Source organism: Lagopus muta, chromosome 4, assembly GCF_023343835.1.
Source record: "Lagopus muta isolate bLagMut1 chromosome 4, bLagMut1 primary, whole genome shotgun sequence".
In the NCBI taxonomy this organism is placed as follows: Eukaryota; Metazoa; Chordata; class Aves; order Galliformes; family Phasianidae; genus Lagopus; species Lagopus muta.
The window spans coordinates 14,029,906-14,053,429 of NC_064436.1; the positions used below are offsets into that span (position 1 = coordinate 14,029,906).

The window sequence follows — 23,524 nt, forward strand, 5'->3', positions numbered from 1 at the left end:
GTGAGATGGGACAACTGGTATAGTGCTGGATTTTAACTGCAGTAGCTACAGCCCTCGGGGGTCCACAAAATCAATTTGCTGCTTCTGGTGGTAGGTTTACTATGCTAGTAGTCGTACATCATAGTACCGTGTTTTATTTTTTTTGCATTCATCTTGATAGTTGCATTGGCAGATAGGTACACTGTCACAGGGAGAACTCAATTTTTCCCATTAGAAAAAAAATGAATCTTGGCTCCCAGTGCTGCTGAGTTACAGGTTGTGGTGGCATTGTAGCAACTCCACCTATAATTGTTGAGTCCACCTGTTGTGAATTTTCAAGTGTTGGCAACTGTGGGTACTCCTTCTTTCCAGTTAGCTTGATTGCTGTGGCATGTGTAATTAATTGCAGGTGGATGTGCTTCTGGTACCTGCACATGTGAAGAGAGTTTTCTACCATCTTTCATTAATTTGTCATTAGTCATATATAGTTGGCTCAGTGCTGACTCAGAAGTAACACCATTTAGTTTTAGTTACTTTTTCAGACTGGGCACTTAATTGTATGCAGATGGTCCTTTGAAGTCATTGGAGTGACTTGGACATTGCCTCCTCGGGCAGTCAGCGACTCTTTAGTGCTGGAGGTTGATGTTATTTGGAGTGCAATGTGCTTGAGAGCAGCAGAGGTACCCAAGTGCTGGCTAGTGGAGAGACATTCAGAAACAGTACTGGAGTGCCCGTGGCGTGAGTTATGATGCAAGTAATGTGGTGTCTGTGGGGAGAGAGGGATTTGAAGATAAAACAGTAAGATGTGGAAAAAACAGAGAGCAGAGATGGCGGTGGCTATTGTAATGGCTGTGCACTTAGTTTCAGCAGAGGTAAGTGGTAAATGATGATAGTTTTCCATATACTACTACTGTCCTTAGTTGATGTATCAAATAAAAAAAAAAGATTTGACGTGCTTTCTAGTTCTTAAAGCCTATTTACTCTTGGAAATCAGAGTAGAAAAAGATTGTAATCTAATTTCAAGAAGTGTGTGCTCAGGAATAAAGCTGGAGTCATACTTTGGAAGATGTTGTGGTTATGGCTGACTAACATTGAAGGCATGTGCGTACGAACCAACTGTTGTTTACCTTTTCTCACTGTTTCTGCCTTCAACTTGTACTTGGAGCTCTGAGGATTGTTATGTCATATGTAACTTTGCCTCAGGCGACTTCAGAGAACATGCAGACTGCAGTTTTTCAGGAAAATGAGAAAGATGCGTTGAAAAAATTGGGCCAAGGGGAAGTGGGATGGGAAAGGCACTAGATCTCGGGTATAGAAGATAAGAGTACTACTCAACTACTTATAAAAACAAGAACTGAAGAAGTGTTGGTGTGACTGTAACTTCTACAGCTCCAAAAGCCTCAGAAGGAGGGATGGCAGCAGGAGAGAAAATCAGCAGCGTTCCTGGAGATGTGCTCAGACGTTTCCCACTTTCGGAGGCGTGCCCCCAGGAATACAAACAGTGTATCGCAGGTGGGACTTACGCTTTCCCACGCCTGTAGTTGTGTTCTTAGGTGTTACAAAATCAGATGGGAGAGGTTGTGGTTCGACTTCATTATCTGTCCAGTGAAGCATTCCTGCTGGAGCTGGCATCCGGCTGTTTTCATTACTCAGCTATCGGTTTTGAGCATTTCAAGTGTTAGAAAGTTTAAATAGTAAATGAATTCTGTTTTCCATGATTTGTGATGTTAACTCCACCTTTTGGTAGACGCCATCTCCTTGCAAAATCTGCAAGGCTCTTTGTTTTTTCAGAGCACTCTCTTTTTCAGATGTGTCGTCCTCATTTGCAATTCAGAAAGGGCTATTACTTACCCTCTTTTGTGCTCTAGGGTGTGGAGGTTGCTAATTTATCTTCACTCCTCACTGGACCAGAAAGATGTCTGTAATTCTGTTCACATTTATACAAAGATTCAAAGGTGAGACTGAAAAATTATACCAAATTGTCATGACAGTGTTAGATTTCTGTAATTCTTTAGTTGTTCCTTCACTTAATTGATTTTATCTTAAAGCTAGAAATATGCTGGAGACAAGTACTGTAGAGAAGTGCCATAGCGACAGTTCTTTTTTTGCCAGTGCTATCATATGGCTTTCTCATTATTCTGACAGAGATGGACACAAGAATGGAAGATGCTGGAATTGCTTTCAGTTTCCAGATAGGTTGTAACATACTCTCATAACAGAGTGGACTTATGCTATGAAATCAGAGATGAAGTATGAATTTTTACGCTGCATAATGGACATCTTAATGCTGTTTACACTTAAACAAATACTTTTACTCCTGGGAAAGCTTGAGAAACAAGAAAAACACCTGCCACCTGCATAACATACAATGAAACTGAGCAGAAATGGAAATGTAAATTCAATAACAGGATTTTTCTTTGATGTGAATTTTTATGCTCTAATAAGAATGCCAACAATCTTCTTTGGATTTTGCTATTCAACAGCACATGTGTTAAAAGCAGAAAATTCCAAGTATGTAGAGAAAGCCAAAATCTGCCCAAATCCACTCAGCTTGCAGGTTTGTACTGGAATTTTTAAATAAGTGCACTGCTGCAGGAGCAGAGGAAGGATTTTTGTGAAGCTGTGCTTGGAGATAGGGGAAGTGTTACTTTATGGGAATTTTTGACTTTGCAGTAGGAATTTATGTGACATGAAACTTCAACTTTCCGTGTATTCTCTGAGCTGGAGTAGAAGGTGAGAGGGAAAACAGCATTTCTGTGTGATTTCCTATGAGACCAAATACCTGGGGTTTCAGTGTTAGGTAGCTGGTGAATTAGGATTTCCTAAGAAGCACTTGTTCTGCCTTTGCTTTTCTTTCTCTTTCTCATCCTTGTTCTTCAGTGAACAGTGTGCCATAGTGATTTGTGCATCTCATCTTAAGCAATAACATTTATTCAGTTGTTATCCCCAAATTAGGCAATTGATAGTCATAAAAAGGAAATGAAAAAGGGTTTGCAATTGCTTTCCTCTTTGCCAAGCATGGAGTGTAATTTAGGACAAAGAGAGTTCGCTAGCTTCTGGAGCTTTCTCCAAGCTAAATTGCAAATGCCTGATACAAACAATGGGTGGTTACATGATGGTCTGTTCTTTCTGTTTTTCCTTTTATTTTTCTAAAAGAAAAAAAAAAGTGCAAATCCACTGGGTATAATATTTTATTACAACAGTCTACCTAATGTCAGGTGATGCATAGTACGTAATATGAGGTATGGAAATGGTCTTTCAGGTTTTAGTAGCTTATAAAGCATAGTTGGCTTGCTGGGTAATTTGTGACAGGCATGTGCCATCCTACAGCGTACTGAAGCAGTTGTCCTGAAGCTGCGCAGCGATGTGCTTTTGGCCACCCCTTCATCCATTAGTTCATCCTGGCACTAGCAGGTTATCGCTTCAGAGCGTAGGAAAAAATTTTGACTTGGCTGGTAGTCATCTTAGGTGGAAATTCTCTCTGAAATGAGTACTTTCAGGTAATCATGTGCAAAAAGACGAATGAGGATTTTAAGTCATCTAGTCAATTATTATAGTCCGTGTACTATAATGAATATACTGAGAGAGTGGGAGGTTTTTACTGTGTAATAGGTAGCTGCCTGAATTTATACACAGTTGTAAAAATATTTTTTCCTAGGAAAAAAACAACTTACTATTGCAAATGAATTCCTGAGAGGAGAGAGAAATGTGCTTTGAGAGTAAGTAGTATGTTAACAACTGCGCAATATTCATTCCATGCCTAGCAGTTTAGATTTAATGGCATCTTAGATCCTATTCCTGGGCTTTTCATTTGAGAGAGGCAGGTAAAGAGAAGAAGTAACACGTGCAAGTGCATGAGAGAGAGGAATTCCATGTGCAAAGTGGAAGTTCTTCTCTCAGTGAAATCTTGATAGCAATCCTGTGGGGAAGCTGATTGGCTTGTTGATTTATTGATCAGGTAATCAGGGTGACCTTTTAGTGGTGGTCAGACGTTAACTCTTGTGCTTGGGCTATATTTAGAATCTGTTGAATCGTGAGATTTTGGAAGGAAAACAGTGTTTGTGACTACTTTATCACGAAGTAGAGATATGCAGAAGGTTACAGCAAATATCTGCATTTGATGATGGATGAGTGCTGAAAGCGTGCGCATCATCTTTAACGTCCCTTTCTGTACTTGGGAACATCAGTCTTGGACAGCTTACGCTTATTATACGGACTAGTTTGACACGTTATGCAAATCACTAGAAATACTGTTTACATAGTGCTATTGTAGGCAGAAGATATCTAGCTGAGTCCTATTTTTAGTAATCTGAGTATGAGAATTATGGGTATATTGAGAAACTATTTTCTAGACCATTGTTTTCTCAGGAAGGTAGCATTTCCTAACTGTGCACTGATGTTCTGAAAATAGTTTCCGATCTCTAGAAGATAGTTTTCTACTGCTTCACCGGCCTCACCCTTTTTCCTCTCAGGAAGGTTTTCCAGATACGCAGCTTATTTGTTACGAATTTGTTTCATACTTTCAGCTATAGACACTGTGTAACCTTTAAACAAGAAAAGACCTATGAAAACAAAACGCCTTTACAAAGAAAGCTCACTTCAGCATCACACCTTAAGAAGTTTGTGTTTTCCTAAACTATGAGCAAGCTGGGGCCAAGCTCTTATGACCTAATTCTGATACCTCTGTGACTTGTTATCTTGGAAGGCAAAATCAGTGTTACAGATTGAGTGGTGCGTTTTGATTTTTCTCTTCCGCAAGGACAACCAGAACTTAAAGAAGGGTTATGTAATGTCTGCTTTCTGAATATGCTGCTCCTTCCGACTCCTACACGGTGACAGATATTGAAATAAACTCTGCACAAATTCCCAGCAGAGATGGGGATGTCGGCAACAACTGCTTTTTCCCAATAGTTCACTTCAGTGATGACTGAAAAAAAATTACTTCTGTAGATGCAGCAACTGATATTTGCAGTTCCTCTATGAATCAATGAATTGAAAGTGTACCTCATATTTGATGACTCGTTCTGTGTCCTTTGGGGTGGTTCTCTTCTCCTTTGAAACTTGATATGAAAGCATATTGTTTAAAACAATATCGTTTTAAATTGAGGGTTGGTTTGTTTTTTCTACCATGTCTCACCTAGTACAGCTACAAATGCTTCAGTCCATGGTCCTCGGCCGTATTAATGACTTGGTTCTCTCAGGAAAAATGCTTTTCTTTTGGCTGTGTTTCGGGAATGAACAAGTGAAATTAAAGCTCTTCAGTCAGTTCAGTGATATCTGTGTTCCTTAGTGTATAAATAAAAACGAACTTTTCTGCAATGTAATTTTAATCTTCAGTTTTAAATTAAGTCTCTCATACTCCTTCTGTAGCAATTGTCTGTAAGTGATGATAACAAGATAACTCAGTCATATGACATCTGAGTGTTTCTGTCAAAGAAAGCATAGAGATGTATCTTGGTTGTTAAGAACACCTCAGCTGCCTTTTTGTTTTCGAGTTTTTAGCCAACATGATGTGTTCTCAGCCTCTAATTGTCACTGAATTGTCGTTTTTCTATAGTAGGCCAAGACCGGGGGAGATGAAACAGAGAAACAGGTTTATGTTCCTTATAAGTCTAAAAGGAGCAAGTAATACCACTAGATTGGCAGCCTTATTTCCCATGGCCCTTTTCCTTAGTTTCAGATTGATGACCTAGGGATATGAACTTGCAGCTCCTTCCTCCTGGGTCTTTGCAACAGTACCTGCAGTGATAGTACGCTCTTGAGTTCCAGGAGAATTGCTTGTGTACAAATGATGGCAATGGATGAACATGCCCTGTGGTGTATCAGGAGCCCTCCTTAAGAAGGTCAAAGTCTCCTTCAGGTATTCCGCTTTGTTTAATTACGGTTTCCTTGAGTGCTTGTTGCCATTTCTCTAGCTTTGCTAATATGCCCTTTGATGAACTGTCTCTGCTGTGTAACTGTACCTCCTAGATCTACTGTCTGTAATTTCTACCATAATCCATCAATGTGTTTTTGGCCATAGCATTCAGTTGGCCCCTCTGTTCTTGCATTTTAGCTAGTCCATGCAGTAGAAATAGCTGTAGATTTGGCAGCTTGCAGTTTACTCAGTGCCTGTCTCCAAGGGAAAGTGGATCCTAGCCCAGGAGATGGCAGGGCTCACTGATGAATAGGATAAGGGGGAACGGCTTCAAACTAAGATTGGGAGGTTTAGGTTGGATATTAGGAGGAATTTTTTCACCCAGAGGGTGGTGACGCACTGGAACAGGTTGCCCAAGGAGGTTGTGGATGCCCCATCCCTGGAGGCATTCAAGGCCAGGCTCTGGGCAGCCTGGTCTGGTGGCTGGCGACCCTGCACATAGCAGGGGGTTGAAACTAAATGGTCATTATGAGCATTTCAACTCAGGCCATTCTATGATTTTATGATTCTGTAACTTGACAAGGGATTCTCTGCTGGGCTGTTCTTACAGTGTACTTTTCAATAAAATAAGTACTTCTGTTGTTTGGGGAGTTGAGCCCTATAATCAGCTGTGGAAAAAGGGTTGAAGATTTACAGACTTGTGAAGGAAAATTGAAATTGGCTGTCCATTGCCCGTCCAGTGGCTGGGTTTCAGTCTCATCATTAATCTAAAACTACTCAGATCAACACTGAACTGATAAAAAATGATTAAAATAAACTGCTATTTTTGTTTTTAGTGATGCCCAAGTTCATACCAATCTCTTCTTCTATGTTTGGCATTTGATACTTTTTTTTTTTTTCATTTTCCCTAATTTTTATGCAGTATTATCAGGCCGTTTGTCCTCCTTAATCAGAGTTAGGTTTAGTTTGCAAGGAATAATTCAACATTGCCATTACTGCGGCAGTTTGGCCTTGCAAAATAATCAGGAAAACCTGCTAATCTAGTGGAAAATAAATCTGCTTACTGTGAATACAATGAATATATTATTTGTAGTACTGCTAAAACAAGAGCATAGGAACTGTAGGTAGATGTGTATCTTGAAATACACTGTCTCTTCCAAATAAGTTTCCTTTTTCAAGCATGTACCCTGCTTTCAGGATTTACTTTGTTGCCACTTAAGTTGATACAGTTGTGTATACTTTTTGAAACAGTGTTTCAGACTCTTAAGTCTTCTAAGCTCACACAATCTATTACTGTTTTGTAGGCTACGAAGTCATGACATTTTAAGATGGTTTCCAGGTTGGAAATATTTGCTTCCTTGAGGGAATCGATTTGATTTTAAAGAATTTAGTTATGTTGCAGTCTTGTTTGTTGCTGTCTAGTTAATTGTAAAATTAAGGTGATTAAAGGCTGTAGTCTTTGCCACTGTGAAGGGAAGGTCTGTGCTTCCTAAATTTCTGATCTGATAGTTGGGCTAGGTGCAAGTGAACCTAATGTTTGCTAGAGACAAGTTGTTTTGTTTTAAGCTAATAATATAAACTGGGTAGTTATGTTCTTTGTTCCAACCTCCAGTCATTTTTATCAGTGTTAATGAAGAAAGCCTCCCTTATTGCTCTGTGCTAGCTTAAATAGTTGGCCAGAAGTTTGTGATTTGACTTTCGGTATCATTTTTTGATGACTATTTCCCATGTGATATCTAGATGTGTAATACCACTTTCTTTTATTTAAATAAACTCTTACACGGCATGCAGACTCTACCTTGAAACAACCTCTAAGTTGAAAAGTCAAACAACTCAAAACTAGTAAATTCCAGAAACAAGCTTGCCTCTGCATTGTTAATTAAGTTCTCTCACTGCACCTTATGATACCATCTTTAATTACATGATCACATTAGTTTTTCCAAAGCTGCTTGCTTCATTTCATGCACAGGACAGATCTGCTCAAGGGGTGAATTGGGGTTGTACAGCAAAGGGCACTTCTGCCTGCAGGGGTCTGCTCAGCTGCTATGGAAATGGGAAGATTTCTGCTTAGAGGAGAGGGCTGATGAAGGGTAAACTGATCTGCAACGGACAGGTGATATAAATAATAGGAATTAAACATTGCTTTGGATTGTTAGATATTATATTAGGCAAACTACTTGGAGCAGGCTTTTTCTGGTGTTCCTAGGAGGTGTCACCAGAAGGTCTGTATGTGTTGAACACACAGTATTGTTTTGCAAGCAGTGTTACTCAGAGAGATAAATGATCCCCAGATTTATGCTGTGCCCTCCATGCAAGGAATTATTTTCTCTTCAGAAGGGGTAAACTCTATCATGTTAATTGTATTGGATGGGTGGGAGTGTTTAGGAAATAAGTCATATGCATCTTGCATGCAAGGGCTGGGGGTTAGAGGGAAGTTCATAGTATGCAATTGAATCTTGAACATGTGAATATACGGAGAAACAAGATGACATTTCATTAGAAACTTCTGGGTTTTTTGTTTGTTTGTTTGTTTTTCTTTTTGTCTCAGAACTACTAATATTGTAGCCTGGAGTTTTTTGGGCTATTTTAAACACTGCAAAATTTGCTGTTGCTTTTGTGGCAGTCTCCCTGTTTTGCTGTTTTGAGAAGATATGCTCTGCAGAGCATACCTGCAAAGAGCAGAGGTGTCTGCTGCAGGGTGAAGATAACTATCTTGTAGGATACATGCATAGGAATATCTACTATATAAGCAAAGAATTGCTTTACAAAGTGTGGCATTGTATGTTACAGAAAACCCCATGATGTATTTAACTAAGCCAAAGAATATCCAGGTCTTCTGGGATCTAATGGAGAGGGAGGAAAGCAGAAAGTTTCAAAATGCACTCTAATAAAAACAATTCCTCTATAATATACATAAGCTGTAGGAACATGTTGTGCACTTACTGTCTTCCTAAACTTGGAGGTTTTTTTTTTTTTTTTTTTTTTTTTGCTCTTACATCAAATTAAATTAGTCACCTAGTTGGTTTGCAAAGAAGAAAAGGGTATGAGTATAAAGCTGATGGAAAAAAAGTGGAAACTGCAACACAGAAATTGGCTCTTGAAGTAATAATATGTTCTCTTAAGCCTCATAAATATCTGGAAGATATCAGTCTTCATTTCATTTTAAATTTCTCTTGCAGATTTGAAACTGCTTTGATACTCAGATAGCTAGGATATTAAATAATGGATGAAAAGAAAGTGCCAATGTTTGGTCTTATTCTGATATTCCTTTAAAAATGACGTCTCAATTTATTTGATCTTGAATATGTGAAGGGTTTTTTATGTCCTTTTTTCTTATTATTGTTCTTTGGTGTAGATAGAAGTACATGTTTCTATCTGCATATGATATTCAACAGTTATTTCCAACTCTTTATGGTATGCTCTCTGACAGAAGCATTTAAATATTTGCAATTGTATCTATTCTTCTGATACTGTTTTTAAAAATGTGGAACTAACTTGTACTTTTTTACTAAAGTAGTCTATTTAACATTGGTTATTGAGGCACTCTGAACACAGTTGTGCTTGCATGACAGAAACATAATAGAAACAAAACTGTATTGCAAACCTACAATGCTTACTGCGTGAGCTTGACGTATATTTGAGTAGCGCCTTTGTTCAAAAGACCTGCTTCAGGACTGAAAACTATTGTATGAGGAAAAGTCTAAGGTGGTGGTCATATGTAGCATGCTTACAAATTTCCACCCTCCAGTTGAATTGAAATGAAAAAGGGTTTTAGTGGTATCTTGAAGTAGATTCTTTGTGTGCATGTATGTGTGTGTATATAGATATGTGTATATAGACACTCATAAAATTGGATGTATGAAGATGTGTTTTGTTTTGTGTTTTTTCTTAAGCAGAGTCCTGTGGATACCGAAGCTCAAAACGGGATATTGATCTCTTCATGATGCTTGGGCACCTTTCACTACCAACAGGATTTTCAAAGGAAATTCAGCATGGCCTAGTGGGTTGACCTTTGGAAACTTTATAATGTCCTCTGGAACTAGTATCAGAAAAAATCAGCAGGGTCTGAGCCTGCAGGGGGTTGACCCGGAAACCTGTATGATAGTGTTTACGACACACTGGGCACAGGTAATGCTACTGAGTTTTATTGATGTGAAGTAGGTTGTATTAATGAGAGTTTGCTTTATTCTTACTTCAGGAGTTACCCTGAGTTTCTGAGGAACGCACATCTTTTGTGCAGAACATGATGTTGAACTGACTGCTGCAGAAAGGGGCAGTAGTGTTTCTGAGATAATTCCAGTGTTAAAGAGGTGCTGTTCAAGAGCCATCTTTTGCCACTTAACTGCAGTTAAGCACTCATTTTGGGGCAGGAGCTGTTGTTCCATTGTGGTTTTGTGGCAGTTATCCTCCACAAAAGGACTAAATGCAGTGGCTTTTTCACTGACAATGAGCTTCATTGATTGCATGCAGAACAGAATTTAATGCAGGGGTTTGAATGCTGGAATAATTATTACTCAGTCTTGAAATGTATATTCAATGTTGCAAGAGTTTTGGGGCAGTGGTGACCATTAGATATCACTGAAGATGTGGCAAAGAGAGAATAGCTATGTGGGCTTCTTTACTGCTGTGAACCACCTTGCAGCACTGATGTCCTTGAGCTCAGTTACTCAGCATGAAGGGCCCTGTGATTTTAGTCCTCTCTGACAGAGAAGCTTATTGCAAATATTAAAACTCAATTTCTGAAGTCTTAAAGAGAACCTAGTTTTTTAATGCTTAAGAGAAGTCCAAGTTCTCAGCAGCGAGACAAGTGGCAAATTTGGGTCCTTATAAAAATGGGGAAAGAAAACAACTAAATTTCAGTCTCGGATATCCAAAACATTTATGTGTAGAAGGTTTGACTGACAGAAACTGCAAGTGTAAATACAACGTATATCATTTTGTTTTAAGTTCTGTGTTACGAATTTTGAGGTCTTTTTTCCCCTTATGTTTATATGTAAGTGAATATTTTTAAATGTATGCTCAAATGATTGATCTGCTTTTGTTTATTTTTAGGTTCTAAAAATCTTAGAGAAACATGATCCTTTGAAAAATACTCAGGCCAAGTATGGTGCAGTTTCACCTGATGAAGCCAGCACTGTTCAGAATTATGTGGAGCACATGCTTTTCTTACTCATTGAGGAGCAAGCAAAGGATGCTTCCATGGGACCCATTCTAGAGTTTGTGGTCTCAGAAAACATAATGGAGAAGCTTTTTCTTTGGAGCCTGCGGCGGGAGTTCACTGATGAGACAAAAATTGAGCAACTCAAAATGTATGAAATGCTGGTAACCCAGTCTCATCAGCCTTTGCTACATCACAAGCCCATCTTGAAGCCTTTGATGATGTTGCTGAGTTCCTGCTCAGGAACAGCTACTCCAACAGTGGAAACAGAGCTAGTTGTCCTCCTGAATCAGCTCTGTTCTATAATAGCCAAAGATCCTTCCATTCTAGAACTGTTTTTCCACACCAGTGAGGACCAAGGAGCTGCCAATTTCCTCATATTTTCCCTTCTGATTCCCTTCATTCATCGAGAAGGAAGAGTAGGCCAACAGGCTCGTGATGCACTGCTCTTCATTATGTCCCTGTCAGCAGAAAACAACGTTGTTGCAAACCACATAGCAGAAAACACTTATTTTTGCCCAGTAAGTTGTTCTTGCTTGATCTTCAGTGTTAAACTAATCATCTTTATTCTTCTTGTCCTGTTCTGTCTTTTCTGATAAAGATGTGTTGTAACGTATTACTTCTTCTATTTCTGCTAACAACTGTTTCACAAACATAGTGCTGTTTAAGCCAGGCCTGACTCCAGATGCAGTCCTGCTGCTTGTTTCCATACCAATGCAGTTCCTTTCCTTTGGGTCCATGCAAATAGGCCCATTTATTTATTTATTTATTTATTTATTTATTTGCAGTCTAACAGTGAGTATCATTGGAAAACTAATAGGAGTAGAGCAGAACTCTTCAGAGAAGGAATCTGATCTAGCTCACCCTAAGAACCCTGTAAAATTTTTGGGAGTGAAGGGAGTAGAAGTGAACCCTGTTTTCTCAGGTTACTGATTCTGTTGGTGAAACTTGTTTACACCAGTTCTGTATACCATACTGTAACGCCAGTTGAACAGTCCTGTAAATGGGAGACTTGCTCTTTGTCAAGGATCATGAGGTTCCAATGGCTGTCTTGGCCATAACACCATCATGCTATGTAGTCTATTACAAAACTTGGTAGTAATGTTGCATTATTAGATCTGGCAAATCAGTTGTACTTCGTGAACAGAATATCTTAGTGATTAAACAAATACATTTTCTAACAGCATTGCACTATTGCTTCTTCATGCCTGCTCACAAAAATTGCTTTCAGATCTGCAATGATTCAAAACCAAGTATCATTCTGAAGCTAAGATGCTCTTCTGCATTAGTTTTTGGCCTGCCCTTCCACCTCAACATTTGTACAGCAGTTATTCCAGCCACAGGTCCCTATTTACTCTCACATTACTATCTTCCTTGAGAGTTGTGCAGGCTTACAGTCTGCAGGAAGCCTGTAAGTTCCAAAATGAAACTTGTAAATGGCTTCCTTTGTCAGTTGTAAATATTGCATCAGGCGTCTTGTGCTGAGAGACTCCATTTGACCCTATTTAATGGATACTGCTAAAAATATGAACTTGGTAGTTAGATTGTCCCTGAGACAATCCTGAGATACAATTATTGGATCCACGCTATAACTTTCATAATTACATCTTCCAATTAATTAAAAAGGAAAAATCCTTTTTACACTGAAGATAAAAGCCAGCTATATTAACCTTCAAACAGCAGGGAGCCAGGATTGACAATCATTCTAATTAAGATGGCCTCTTGTCAAAATGTGCTAAAATCGGACTTGTCTGAACTGTAATGAGGCTGGCCTAAGTCTGTAATAAAATTTCAATGCAGTGCTGTAGAATTAGCGTGCTGGCGCAAAATCTTTTTTGTGTTTGAGTGTGATGGGCTCCAGTACTGGTTTGTTCTGGTGAACAGCAGTGACGTTGCTGTGTATCGCTGAAATCATAGTAGGTGAGCCCACATCTGCACCACAAAACAGGTAGCACGGTCCTTCGCTGTTATGGATTGCATTTGAGTATCACTGTAGTGAGGATGTCTCAGATTCCTTGGCTAATTGGTTGCTAATACACTGATTTTTCTATACTGCCCCTTACTGTGTAGTGTAAACATGCCTCAGAGGTGAAGTGAGGTGAGGACACTTCACTAAAAAATGTTTTTAACATGGAATGGGCAGACAAACTGTTAGGCAAAGTTCTCACAGGTTTTTTCTGTATCTTTGGTCAAATTGTTTCATGATGTTTTGACCTACAGGTTTCCGAAGTCTGTGATATAAGGTGTTATGTGTTTGTTATTATGATAGGAAAACAGCGTTTACGTAGAATTTTGAGCAGGATAGCATCTCACAGCTTCTCCATAACACACTGTCTTTGTAAATACACCACAACTTGGAAAAGTAGATATTAAAGCAGAAAGAAGCGTGGCTGCAATGAACTTGAGAAGTTCAGGCTATACAGGTATAGAACTACAGGTGTAGGAGGAAAAAGAAATATTAAAGGCAAGAAATTGATATAAATGTGTAAATAAGATGGCTGGGTAGCAATTGATGACATATTAACAACACAGCATTTTGTTTATGTAATGTGTCTGAGACAAATCACAGTCAGTCACACAATGTCTTCCATGAACCAAGACAAAGATCCTAGTTGAGGAGATTGTTCATAAAGCAGAAAGACTTGTGACCCAGTGGTGAAAAAGGAGCTATTGGAAAGGCTTGTATAAAAGTAGGACTGTAGGACTGCTGTGACAATTCTAAAAAAAAAATCTAAAATCTAGAAATTGGAAAGAATGCTGTCTAAAGTAAAACAAAAAAAAAACAAAACCCATCCTTACACTCCTGGGATGTGAACTCATTCATTTCTTTCCCTTTATAATGATTTTCATTGATAACTGTCATCTTCTGTTAAAACTCCATGTAGCCTTATTTGTGTATTATTTAGTATGCCTTTTTATAAAACATGAAGAGTTCTGCTAATAATTTCAAACAGTAGTTGTAATTATACCATATTTTTCTAGGAAAATTTTCAAATGCTTTTTCTCTAAATAGAGGAAGCCATGTTCCTCAGTGCTTTAGAAATGTAATTTCACATAGAGCCATTTGCTACTTCATAACAAAAGTCATCTGTCGCTTGTTACTTCAGTAGGTCAGACAAACTAAAGAATTTCTCACCTGAAGACGTGGAGTGATTGTGAGCTTGCTGCTTTAGTTGCAAGTAGTGTAGTTTGTCCAAAGTCAGTATCGTGCTTCAGAACTAAACTTCCGTGTCAAGGAGAAACGCATCTGGAATGCTGTTCTGAAAATCAGGTTGCTTTCTGTGAGTGTGTGTTTATGAATAGCAATTGAGTTCTAAGCAGACAATGGAAAACCAAGTTTGCATTAATTAACTAATAGCAATACAAACGAAACTCAAATTCTCCTTTCAGAATTTCTTCCTTCCTAGAATTTTCTGAAGCCTGGGTTTGTGAGTACAAGTGTGAAGGGCAGTACATATATTTTAATAGGTCTGCTGAGATCGTCGTGTCTTCCAGCTGTAGAAAAAAGCTTTTTAATTCAGAAGAATGTGATTAAACAAGTAAAGCTTGTGCTCAGTGGCTTTAGATTTTTGGTTTCTTAGTATATTTCCTGCAACCTTTTATTGTATTTATATATGTAAACACAAACACATATATGTAAAACACGTTGTATTTATCTGTTTGTGGAAAAAGTAGTTTTTTTCATGATATTTGCTTAATTATGCCAGAAGAAATCCTTCAATTTACGTGACTTTAGGAATAGATAAGGTTTAGAAGGACTGCTTTTGTCCATCTAAGTGAGTTAGCATATGTAATTGGTTACACTTGCATGTTATCAGGACCTAAATCCCCTTGGTTGTTGAGCTGTACTTTGTCAACGGTTTGCTTTCTAATAGATGAAACGTTTGTGTTTCCTCTGGGCTTTAACTTTATATCCATGTAGACATCAAGTAGCTGTTTCTCAAAAGAGGAAAAATTCCTGCAAGAGTCTACTGAATGACAGCTAAGAAGATTTCATCAGGCTGTGTCTTTATGTCCTTAAAATTAGGATCATCTTAAGTGTGTCCTGAAGTTGTAGAAAATTATGTCACAAGGGTAAAAATTGTAAATAATATTTTAAAAATTTCCAGTTTCAAGTAATAATAATAATTGAAAGCTTGTTCTGAAAATGCCAATACTCAAAATATATTCAGTGCCGTGTAAAAAGCTTGTTGGAAATTTGCTTTTTGAATTGTAACTAAAACTTAGAACTGATGTGCATGTATCAGCTATAAGCCTTAATAGCACTGGAAACTATGTCTGTATAGTTACTTATTTCAAGTTTTTATTTCTTCTCTTTTCTTCCAAGTGAATAAGGAAAGGTCGATGAAAAATTACATGTACTGACTATTTTCTTTTTTGTGACGTGGACTCATCTGAATACCAGTGTCTGTGAATAAACGTCAACATGTATCTGTGGCTACAGTGAGCTGAACTTCACTTTTGTTGATGGGGATGCTTTCCCCACCATTTCTGTTTTCTCTTATTTCCTACTGAAAAAACTTGATGGGTGCATAAATAAATGGTAACATGCAAATCACCCCCATGTAACAGACTATAGAATATGACAGCGATTGCTTCTTCTGGAAGAGGTTGAAGGGAAATGTAAAATCGCTTCATAACCATTTAAAAAAGAAATTGTCATTTCTGATAAAGAATGTAAGACAACCTGCTTTTTCCCATCTCTTTCTCCCAGATACCAGCTCCTGGAAGAATTATATTATATAGAAGACTCTTTAAAATACTCATGTTTTTCTGCCACATAACTCTTTCAAGAGGAAACTGAATTAATCATAACACTCTCTCATGCTACTAAAACCAGCAAGACAAATGATTTGCTGTGTGGCAATGCTATTGAAACAGATGAACGTTTGGGAAGCTAACTTATTTCTCTTCTGTTTTTGAAATACAGGTGCTGGCAACAGGGCTAAGTGGCCTCTATTCATCTTTGCCTACCAAGTTGGAAGAAAAAGGAGAAGAGTGGCACTGCCTGCTGAAAGATGACTGGCTCTTGTCACCTGCCCTTGTGCAATTCATGAATTCTCTTGAATTTTGCAATGCTGTGATACAGGTAATGGAGCAAAGTTGGAATAGTGGTTTTATAAACTCTGCAGTTGTTGTTTGGTTTTTTTTTTTGGTTTTTTGTTGTGGAATTAGAGAATTTATTTTCATTTATTAGTTACGCCAATAGACGTTATTTATAAAGGGAAGGCTTTGTGCTGCTTGTCCCAATTATAAGGATAAATTAATATGTTTTTGGTTTTCAGATGACAGATGTCGATGAATTCAGCATAGCTGATCAGACTCTTGATATTTTATCACATAATTGGGAACATCTTCTGTATTTTCAAAAACAAACAAACAAAAAAATCACCCGAAGTATTACTGTGTTGTAATGCCACTGTTGACATGGAAAATAAATTGAATGCTTTTAAATATGGGGGGGAAATAGTCTTTATCAATTTAAGCATTAAAAAAGCACTTTATCTATATTTAAACTCTCACAATAGTATATAAAAGAAAATAGTCTGTTTCACCTTGCAGTGCGCACTGCATTAAGAAGAATGAAGCCAAACACCTTCTTAAGCAGAATTTAGCTATCTTTCTAGGAATATAATGTCATTGTAGATTGGCCTGCGTAGAATCCACTCTCTGTTCCTAATGATTATTTCTTGATTAGTTTTTATTTTTTCTCCCTCTTTTTCTGTCTTAATACCTTACTTGGTATTGCTTTTAAGCATATAGAGCCTTATAGAGCCCTCATTCAGAATTTTATTTAAATACGTTGTAACTTCTATACAAACAGTGGATATTTGTGTTACTTGAAGAAATGGCTGAGTAGGATTGAAAATTGAGTCACATTTAGTGTTAAGTAAAAGATAAATTTTAGTGAGATGCTTGCAAAGTATAATTGCTGCTGGGAAAGTAATCCCTCCTGTTTCTCTGTGTTGGCCTACCATGTCAGAGATGGATGTTGGTGCTCAGCAGTTGAGGTTGAATCTTCCTGCTAAGGTTCTGTTGTATTTTGTTGCCATGGTGGGTGGTGTGTTTATTCTTATCCCGATAGCTAGAGAGTACTTGTATTTATTTACTATTGAAACACAGGTAAACAGCTATCCTGTTTTTTCTTGTTGTAAAAGGACAAATTAATGATGGCAAATCGACCTTCAAGTGACCCTGACAAGGTTGCAAGAATTAAATTTAGAATCTCAAGTCTTTCCTTGATGCATGGGCATGCAGTCTTTACTGTTGGTCTGTTCATCTTTGTCAACCTGCAGGGAAATCAAGATGTCCTGTTCTCTAACTTTGGCAGGCTTACTCTGAGTAAGCACCCTTGCTGTATTTTCCTGGAAGAACAAAGTATCTTTAAGAATTCACATCATAGAAAATGTTTGAGTGATGGATAAATGACATATGTTTTTTAAATGGGAAAATGTTTTGGTAATGGACAGAAGTATTATCTTCCTTGTCTTGTTTGCAGTCTCACTGCTATTGTTCTCTGTCTTTCTCTTCCATCTCTCTTGCCCTTAGGTGGCGCATCCCTTGATACGTAACCAGCTGGTGAATTACATTTACAACGGATTTTTAGTGCCAGTAATGGCTCCTGCACTCCATAAGGTCAGTGGTGAATGCAAGCACAACCTGAATTAACAACAGGCAAAAGCACTGTGGATAATGCCCGTGTAGAGACACTATTGAATACAATCAGTAGTGAGTTCTATATAAATGAGTGAATGCTTTCTTTCTGTACTGTTTGTTTACATTATACCAGGTATTAAGCAAGAAGTGGATAAAAAACATTTAAGATTCTCTGAAGAAATGAAGTGAAATATTTTCGTTGTGCTAAGTTGACATGCCATCAAAATCGATGAACTTTTAGACAGAACTTCATGATGGCAGACATATTTCCAGGAGAATTTTTTCCCAAAAGGGAAATGTTCAGTTAGGAAAAAATCCTCCTGGAACTCAACAAGTTTTACACTAATTATATCTAAGATGGTAGTGGTTTTTGTGCTTCCTTCTTGCGGTTGGTAAAAGTATTATCATCAAGTTCAAAAGAAATGGATTTGATGTCAGTTTTCTAATGTATTACAGTGCAGTTTATATTGCTTAGAAGAAAAAAACACTCTTCTGACTTTTAGGGATTATACTTCACAAAATATTCCACTCATACTGGTGAGTGTGTGTGTGAGTGTGTTAGGTAGGAAATTGGAGCATGTCATTAGCAGTCGTCTTTTTCCTGAAAAAAAAGACTATCTTGTTTGAGGAGAGAAAGCAGGAGTTGCTGAGAATAAAAATGAAGACTTTTTTGGCTATCCACCAGAAGTTGCTACGAGAAGAGAACTTAGTTTTTAAATGTCTACTAATTTTTCCTAAGCCTGCCAAGCAGAAAGCAGTACACTTGCTCAGTTTATCAGAGGCCAGTGGAATGCCTTTCTAGCATAGGACTCGTCTTGGCAGTAAGTAATAAGCAGTATAGAACTGTTGATAATTCAGCAGACTTCATCCATTTGGGAACTTGAAAAGGACTGACATAAAATCTGGCTGCAATCCAGATGAAATTTGTAGTTGGCCATGGAGATAATTCACCCCCCCCTATCTGGAAGTGGTTTTTTTATTTATTTTTGCATCTTGACTTTATTCTGTACCAGCTCTGCAGAGTACAGTCAGAAGTGAAAAGGTTGCCACTTTTAGGTTACGGATTGCAAGTAAGATGTCAGAATGCAGCCATGGGATTCTGGATTTAGTGAGTATTGTGTTTGCCTCTAAAGCATTCAAGACAAATTTTAGGGTTTTCGATTACTGCAGCTGAATGCTATCCTTCTTGGTCAGTAAAAATGCTAACTTCCTATTAGTTTAGGTATTCTCCTTCTGATGCTATTTATGACCTTTAAAATACACTGTGCAGATTAGGGTTGTTTTTCTTTTTTTTCATGTAATGGAAATTTTGTTGAACTTCATTTATATATTCTGAAATTGGGTGAAGTCATACTTCCCTTGAAAGTGGAAGCGCTGGCTGCTAACGTATGTAAGCTTCAATCCTAGGTCTTTCCTAAGCCATTACATTCTGTTGGTTCTTTTTATCTTTCAGTAATGAACCTTTTCTTTATTGGCATAAAGTTTGACCTTCTTATCATAAAAAATTAACTCTTTTATGTACTTAAATGCTGAACACTTTCAATGAAGAAGATGGATTGCACCATCTAGTGGATTTGATACAAGGATCTCATGTCTGCATGACCAAAAACCCATCGGAAAGGGAAATGTGTAAAGAGAGGCACCTTTGATCTCTTCAGTCTTCTTTTAATTTAATACAAAATAAATATTTTACATATTTACTTTTGGGACAGAGCTCTCTGGACCAAGACAGGTGCTGTTATAGCTCTTTTATATACTTTAGTCATTTGTAGTTGCCATTCAAAAAGTTCATGCTGAGCTGAGGAGTAAGCAAGTGTCATTCGTTTGGGGACTGTGGTGTTACAATTAACCTTTTGGTTTTACTCTTTTAGTAAAACACAGGAAAAAATCTCATGGGCCAAAATGAGAGAGAGGCCAGGAGCATCATAGTGTTTTTAAAAACAGAAATACTTTCATTAAACACAAGAATGAAAATGCATCTTGATTTGATTTAATTATTTTTGACTTCATAAAATTTGTTTGGTATCCTAGAATATGGTATCCCTGAGTTGTTCTAACTCATTCTGGCTTATGAGTTCAAATATAATGAACATAGGAACATGGCATAAAAGCCTTATTTGGAAGACAGATCTGTGGAAGGTTAAAGAGGGATTAAGAAGATGGAGAATTATTGGTGCTTCTTCCTGTTCATGTAAATCTTATTAGTAGAATTTAATTGGTATGAAACAGCTGCTTCTGATTGATAACTCTCAGTGATAAGCATGGAAGGAAGGAAGGAAAGGAGTCCAGACTTCATTTGGCATGCAAGCCCTAACATCCCACACCCAATCTGTGTTAGAGCTTGTGGTTCTAACTTAAAGCAGAATGCAGAAAGGACGTGAGCTTTTGGCTCTGGCATTCTACTTCAGACTTGTTCTCTATGTATTCTTATTTTCCTTCAAGATGTATGTTTTTTGAGTACAACAAGTCTCTGCAGTGAGATGCACTTGAATTTGTTTTTGAAAAGGCATCTCCCAGTTAGAAATGTATACCTCTAGGAAAGACATCTTCAATGTTTTGTGTTCTCATTGTGATGAAATTTGATTTCTGTTTAAAACATCAGCAACATGAACAAATCACACTAATGTGACTTCCTGCCTGATTCGCAAATCTAATTTAGGTGATTCAAGTACATAAAATAACCCAAGCAGGCGTACAAGCAGCATTTGATAAATTGTGTAGCAAATAGCCTCATTATGTTTTAATCCCTCTTGGAGCAATAGCAACATCAGTTTGCCTCTGCAACTGATGTAGTCAGATAAGAGGAGTATGTCTGGTACGAGGACAGTTACTCTGTTTTAGACTGAAGCAGAGACTCCTCTGTTGTACTGGCCAGACTCTCATTCTTCTCTCTTTACAGAACCGCAGCGTGGCGGAGACTGGCAGGCACCTCTGGAGGTCATCCTGTCTAACCTTCTTGCTCTAACAGCATCAGCCAGAGCAGGTTGCTCAGAGAAGCGTGCTTTCTGTTTGCTTGCTTCTGGTTGGTTTTTGTTGTTGTTTTTTTAATGTCAAATTGGAATTTCCTGGATTTCATTTATTGTCATATGGCTTTTTGTTCTTTCAGTATGCGTCACTGACAAAAGATCTGCTCACTTATTTTTGCTCCTCCCGTCTTTTATTTGCTCACGATGCTAATATCCTGTTGAGCCTTCTGTTCTCCCAGCTGAGCAATCCCAGGTCTCTTAGGATCCCCTTGTATGATAGATGCTCCCACACCATCATCACCTTTGTCACCTCCAGCTTGTCTGTGCATTTCTTGTCCTGGTTATACCAGCACGCTAGATGCATCTTACTAGTGCTGGGTAAAGAGGTAGGATACCCTCCAGCCAACCTTTTAGGAATGCTTCTCCTGATGCAGCCTAGAGGGCTGTCATTCACCTTTGCTGCAAAAATGCATTATTTACTCATAGCCAGTTTTTTTGTCCACAAGGACGTGCACATTCTTTCCTGAAAAGCTGCTTTCCAGCCAGTTGGTTTCCAGTGTACAGTTGTCTTAGAATTATTCCTCCCCAGGTACAGGGATCTGCATTTGTATTACTGAACTTCTGTTTGCCTGCTTCTTCAGGCTGTCGAGGTTCTTTTGGCAGCACAGCCATCCATCAACATCTCTGCCTCCTTTTGTAACATCTACAAACTTACAGAAGGATACACTTCATCTCATCATGGGAGTCATTACTGATGGTACTAAACTGCACTGGCCTCAGTGTAGACCACTCATCACCAGCCTTCCGCTGGGTTTTGCACTGCAGACAGATTGCAATCCTTTGAGCCAAGCAGTACAGTCCACCCACTGTCTATCTACCCATCATTTCGTCTGTGAGGATGTTGTGTAAGGGATGGTGTCAGAAGCCTTTTAAGACAGACTTCAACTGCTCTGCATTTATCCATCAGGCAGATCATCTCACTGTAGAAGGTCTGATTTCCACTTTGTAAATTTGTGCTGACTGTTTCCAATCACCTTCTTGTCCTTAATGTGTTTTGAAATGGCCTTCTCCCAGCCTGAAGCAATGGGCAGTTAAACAATATTTTCGTTGAAAGTATCATGGCTTTTCAAAATTTCAGTATGCAGTTCAATGCTTTCAGATTTGTGTACTCATGGTCATGAGATGTCTGTAACATTTATGGAGTAAAGCAGTTAGCTCTGCTCATTGTCTGCAACTTCTTAAGTGCTACAGATTGTCCTCATACATAGTTGCTATGCACGTGGTTCACTACGTGATAGAAGCAGTAGGAGAGCGTTGAGGATAGTGATGCATTTCTATGAGTAAGTCAGGGGTGGGGAGACAACTGTCAACACCACCACCATACACCTCTGACATTGAAGGCCAACATAATAAAAGAGGAAGCCTTACTTTCAGAGCAACCTAGTGTGATTTTAGGGCTTAATTCAGCTTGAAAGTAAAATAATAGCTAGTTCTTGGGGTTTTGTTGTTTGTTTTTTTTTTTCCTTCAGGTTAAGGAAGTTTCATATTTATTTGACTAGGTACCTAGCTTAAAATAGTCTATTTTTCACAGCGAACTCTCCGAAGGTTATTTAGGTAGCAGATCAACTGCAGTGTGCTTGGAAAAAAACCCAACAAACATAATGTAAGTTTATGACTCCATAATTTCGTTTCTCAGAGAGGTGTCCTGTATATAGCATGTTTTTGTAGCCTAAGTTCATACCTGTTCTGTACTTGTCTGTTGCCACTTCATGTGTATTATCCTAGCCACCCCCATAATGAGCATTTCACAATTATGTTCATACCCTAGAAGCTGCACTTTCCAGAGTGGGTAGACAGCTTACATTTGTGTTGTGAAAGTAGTAATATGCATTAGTTGGCTACAGTGAATAGCCCTGCCTTATCCTTCGTTTGGTGTTTACTGTACTTCATACCAGGGAGTTACCTCCCTTGCTGCTGTCATCTGACTCTTGAGAAATGGAAGCAAGTGATTCAGTTACCTTGTGGGGTCTGTGTGAGTGTTCGTTGTGGAAGGTCACAAATTCCCTCTTTTTGTTCAGCCAAAAAGAATGAAATACTTTGCCTGAAAAAGTGCAGAGATAAAGGCAAGGTTAATTTGATAGTTTTCATTTTGTAGTAACAGCCCATGATTCTGATTTTTGCTCAAACCATCTTTTATTCTTTTTAATGTGTGGAATTTAAGAAAAGTAAGACTTTCTGGTAGAATTGGCTCATAATTTAAAACTGGTGCTTTTTGACAGAATGTCAGTTACAACTTGAAATTACGCTATTCTGCACGTTCCTCCCCAGGTTTTGGTACTTAGAGAATATCTGTGAGAAGGTGTAATTCTGCTCATGAACTGAGCCATGCCATTAAATTTCTGTGATTTATCTCACTGACTGTTTCTCACTTTGTTTCCAAAGCTAACTTTTTTGGAGCTCTGTCTTGGGCCAAACTTTGCAATGGTCCAAGCAAATCAAGATCATTTACTCTTCAGTTAAACTCTAGTTGAAATCCCAGCATGAATCCAGAATAAAGCCATTGAAGTCTAAGAAATATTGAAGGTTTTGTCAGCGGCCTTGTTGCCTTATTTTACTCTCTGTGTATTTGGTAGTAGAAAATGCTTATTCATCTTATTTTTTTAGGTAGTTGTGGTACTTCAGCAGAAATCTGATCAATTTATTCCTTTTTGGGAGCTCTAATAGATTAAAGTGTGTTGCCATCAAAACCATAGATAATTAGCAGCCCCACTGTGGTGTATCTAGAGTAATGTGCTACGTTTGCTACGTGGGATTAGCTATGTATATCTTTTCCCTGTAAGCTCATAATGTCACATCCAGAGAATTTGGGTGGTGAAGAAATCGGTCCTGATCATCTCGAGTGTTTAT

The 23,524-nt window shown here is 38.2% G+C and overlaps 2 protein-coding genes across 15 annotated transcripts in view; one reads left to right on the top strand and one right to left on the bottom strand.

Annotated features, from left to right (window-relative positions):
- FHIP1A (FHF complex subunit HOOK interacting protein 1A) overlaps positions 1 to 23,524 on the top strand; it is an 85,786-nt gene that overhangs the window by 38,717 nt on the left and 23,545 nt on the right. For 5 of the 14 annotated variants that reach the window (XM_048943035.1, XM_048943048.1, XM_048943034.1 and 2 more), the window contains 4 exons: positions 9,733 to 9,964; positions 10,889 to 11,515; positions 15,925 to 16,083; positions 17,544 to 17,630. In XM_048943035.1, coding sequence (XP_048798992.1) covers positions 9,863 to 9,964; positions 10,889 to 11,515; positions 15,925 to 16,083; positions 17,544 to 17,630 — 975 coding nt within the window. In that variant the 5' untranslated portion in view covers positions 9,733 to 9,862. Of the gene's footprint in view, positions 1 to 350; positions 852 to 1,368; positions 1,492 to 5,653; positions 5,840 to 9,729; positions 9,965 to 10,888; positions 11,516 to 15,924; positions 16,084 to 17,543; positions 17,631 to 23,524 lie in introns of those variants that run through there. The other 9 variants (XM_048943043.1, XM_048943038.1, XM_048943040.1 and 6 more) reach the window with 7 other exon arrangements.
- The window catches only part of GATB (glutamyl-tRNA amidotransferase subunit B), an 83,993-nt gene continuing 72,000 nt past the window's right edge, over positions 11,532 to 23,524 (bottom strand). The window contains exons 15-16 of the transcript XR_007376717.1: positions 22,636 to 22,718; positions 11,532 to 14,254 (exon numbers count right to left, since the gene is read on the bottom strand). The gene's annotated coding sequence lies outside the window, so the exon portion shown is untranslated. The remainder of the gene's footprint in view (positions 14,255 to 22,635; positions 22,719 to 23,524) is intronic.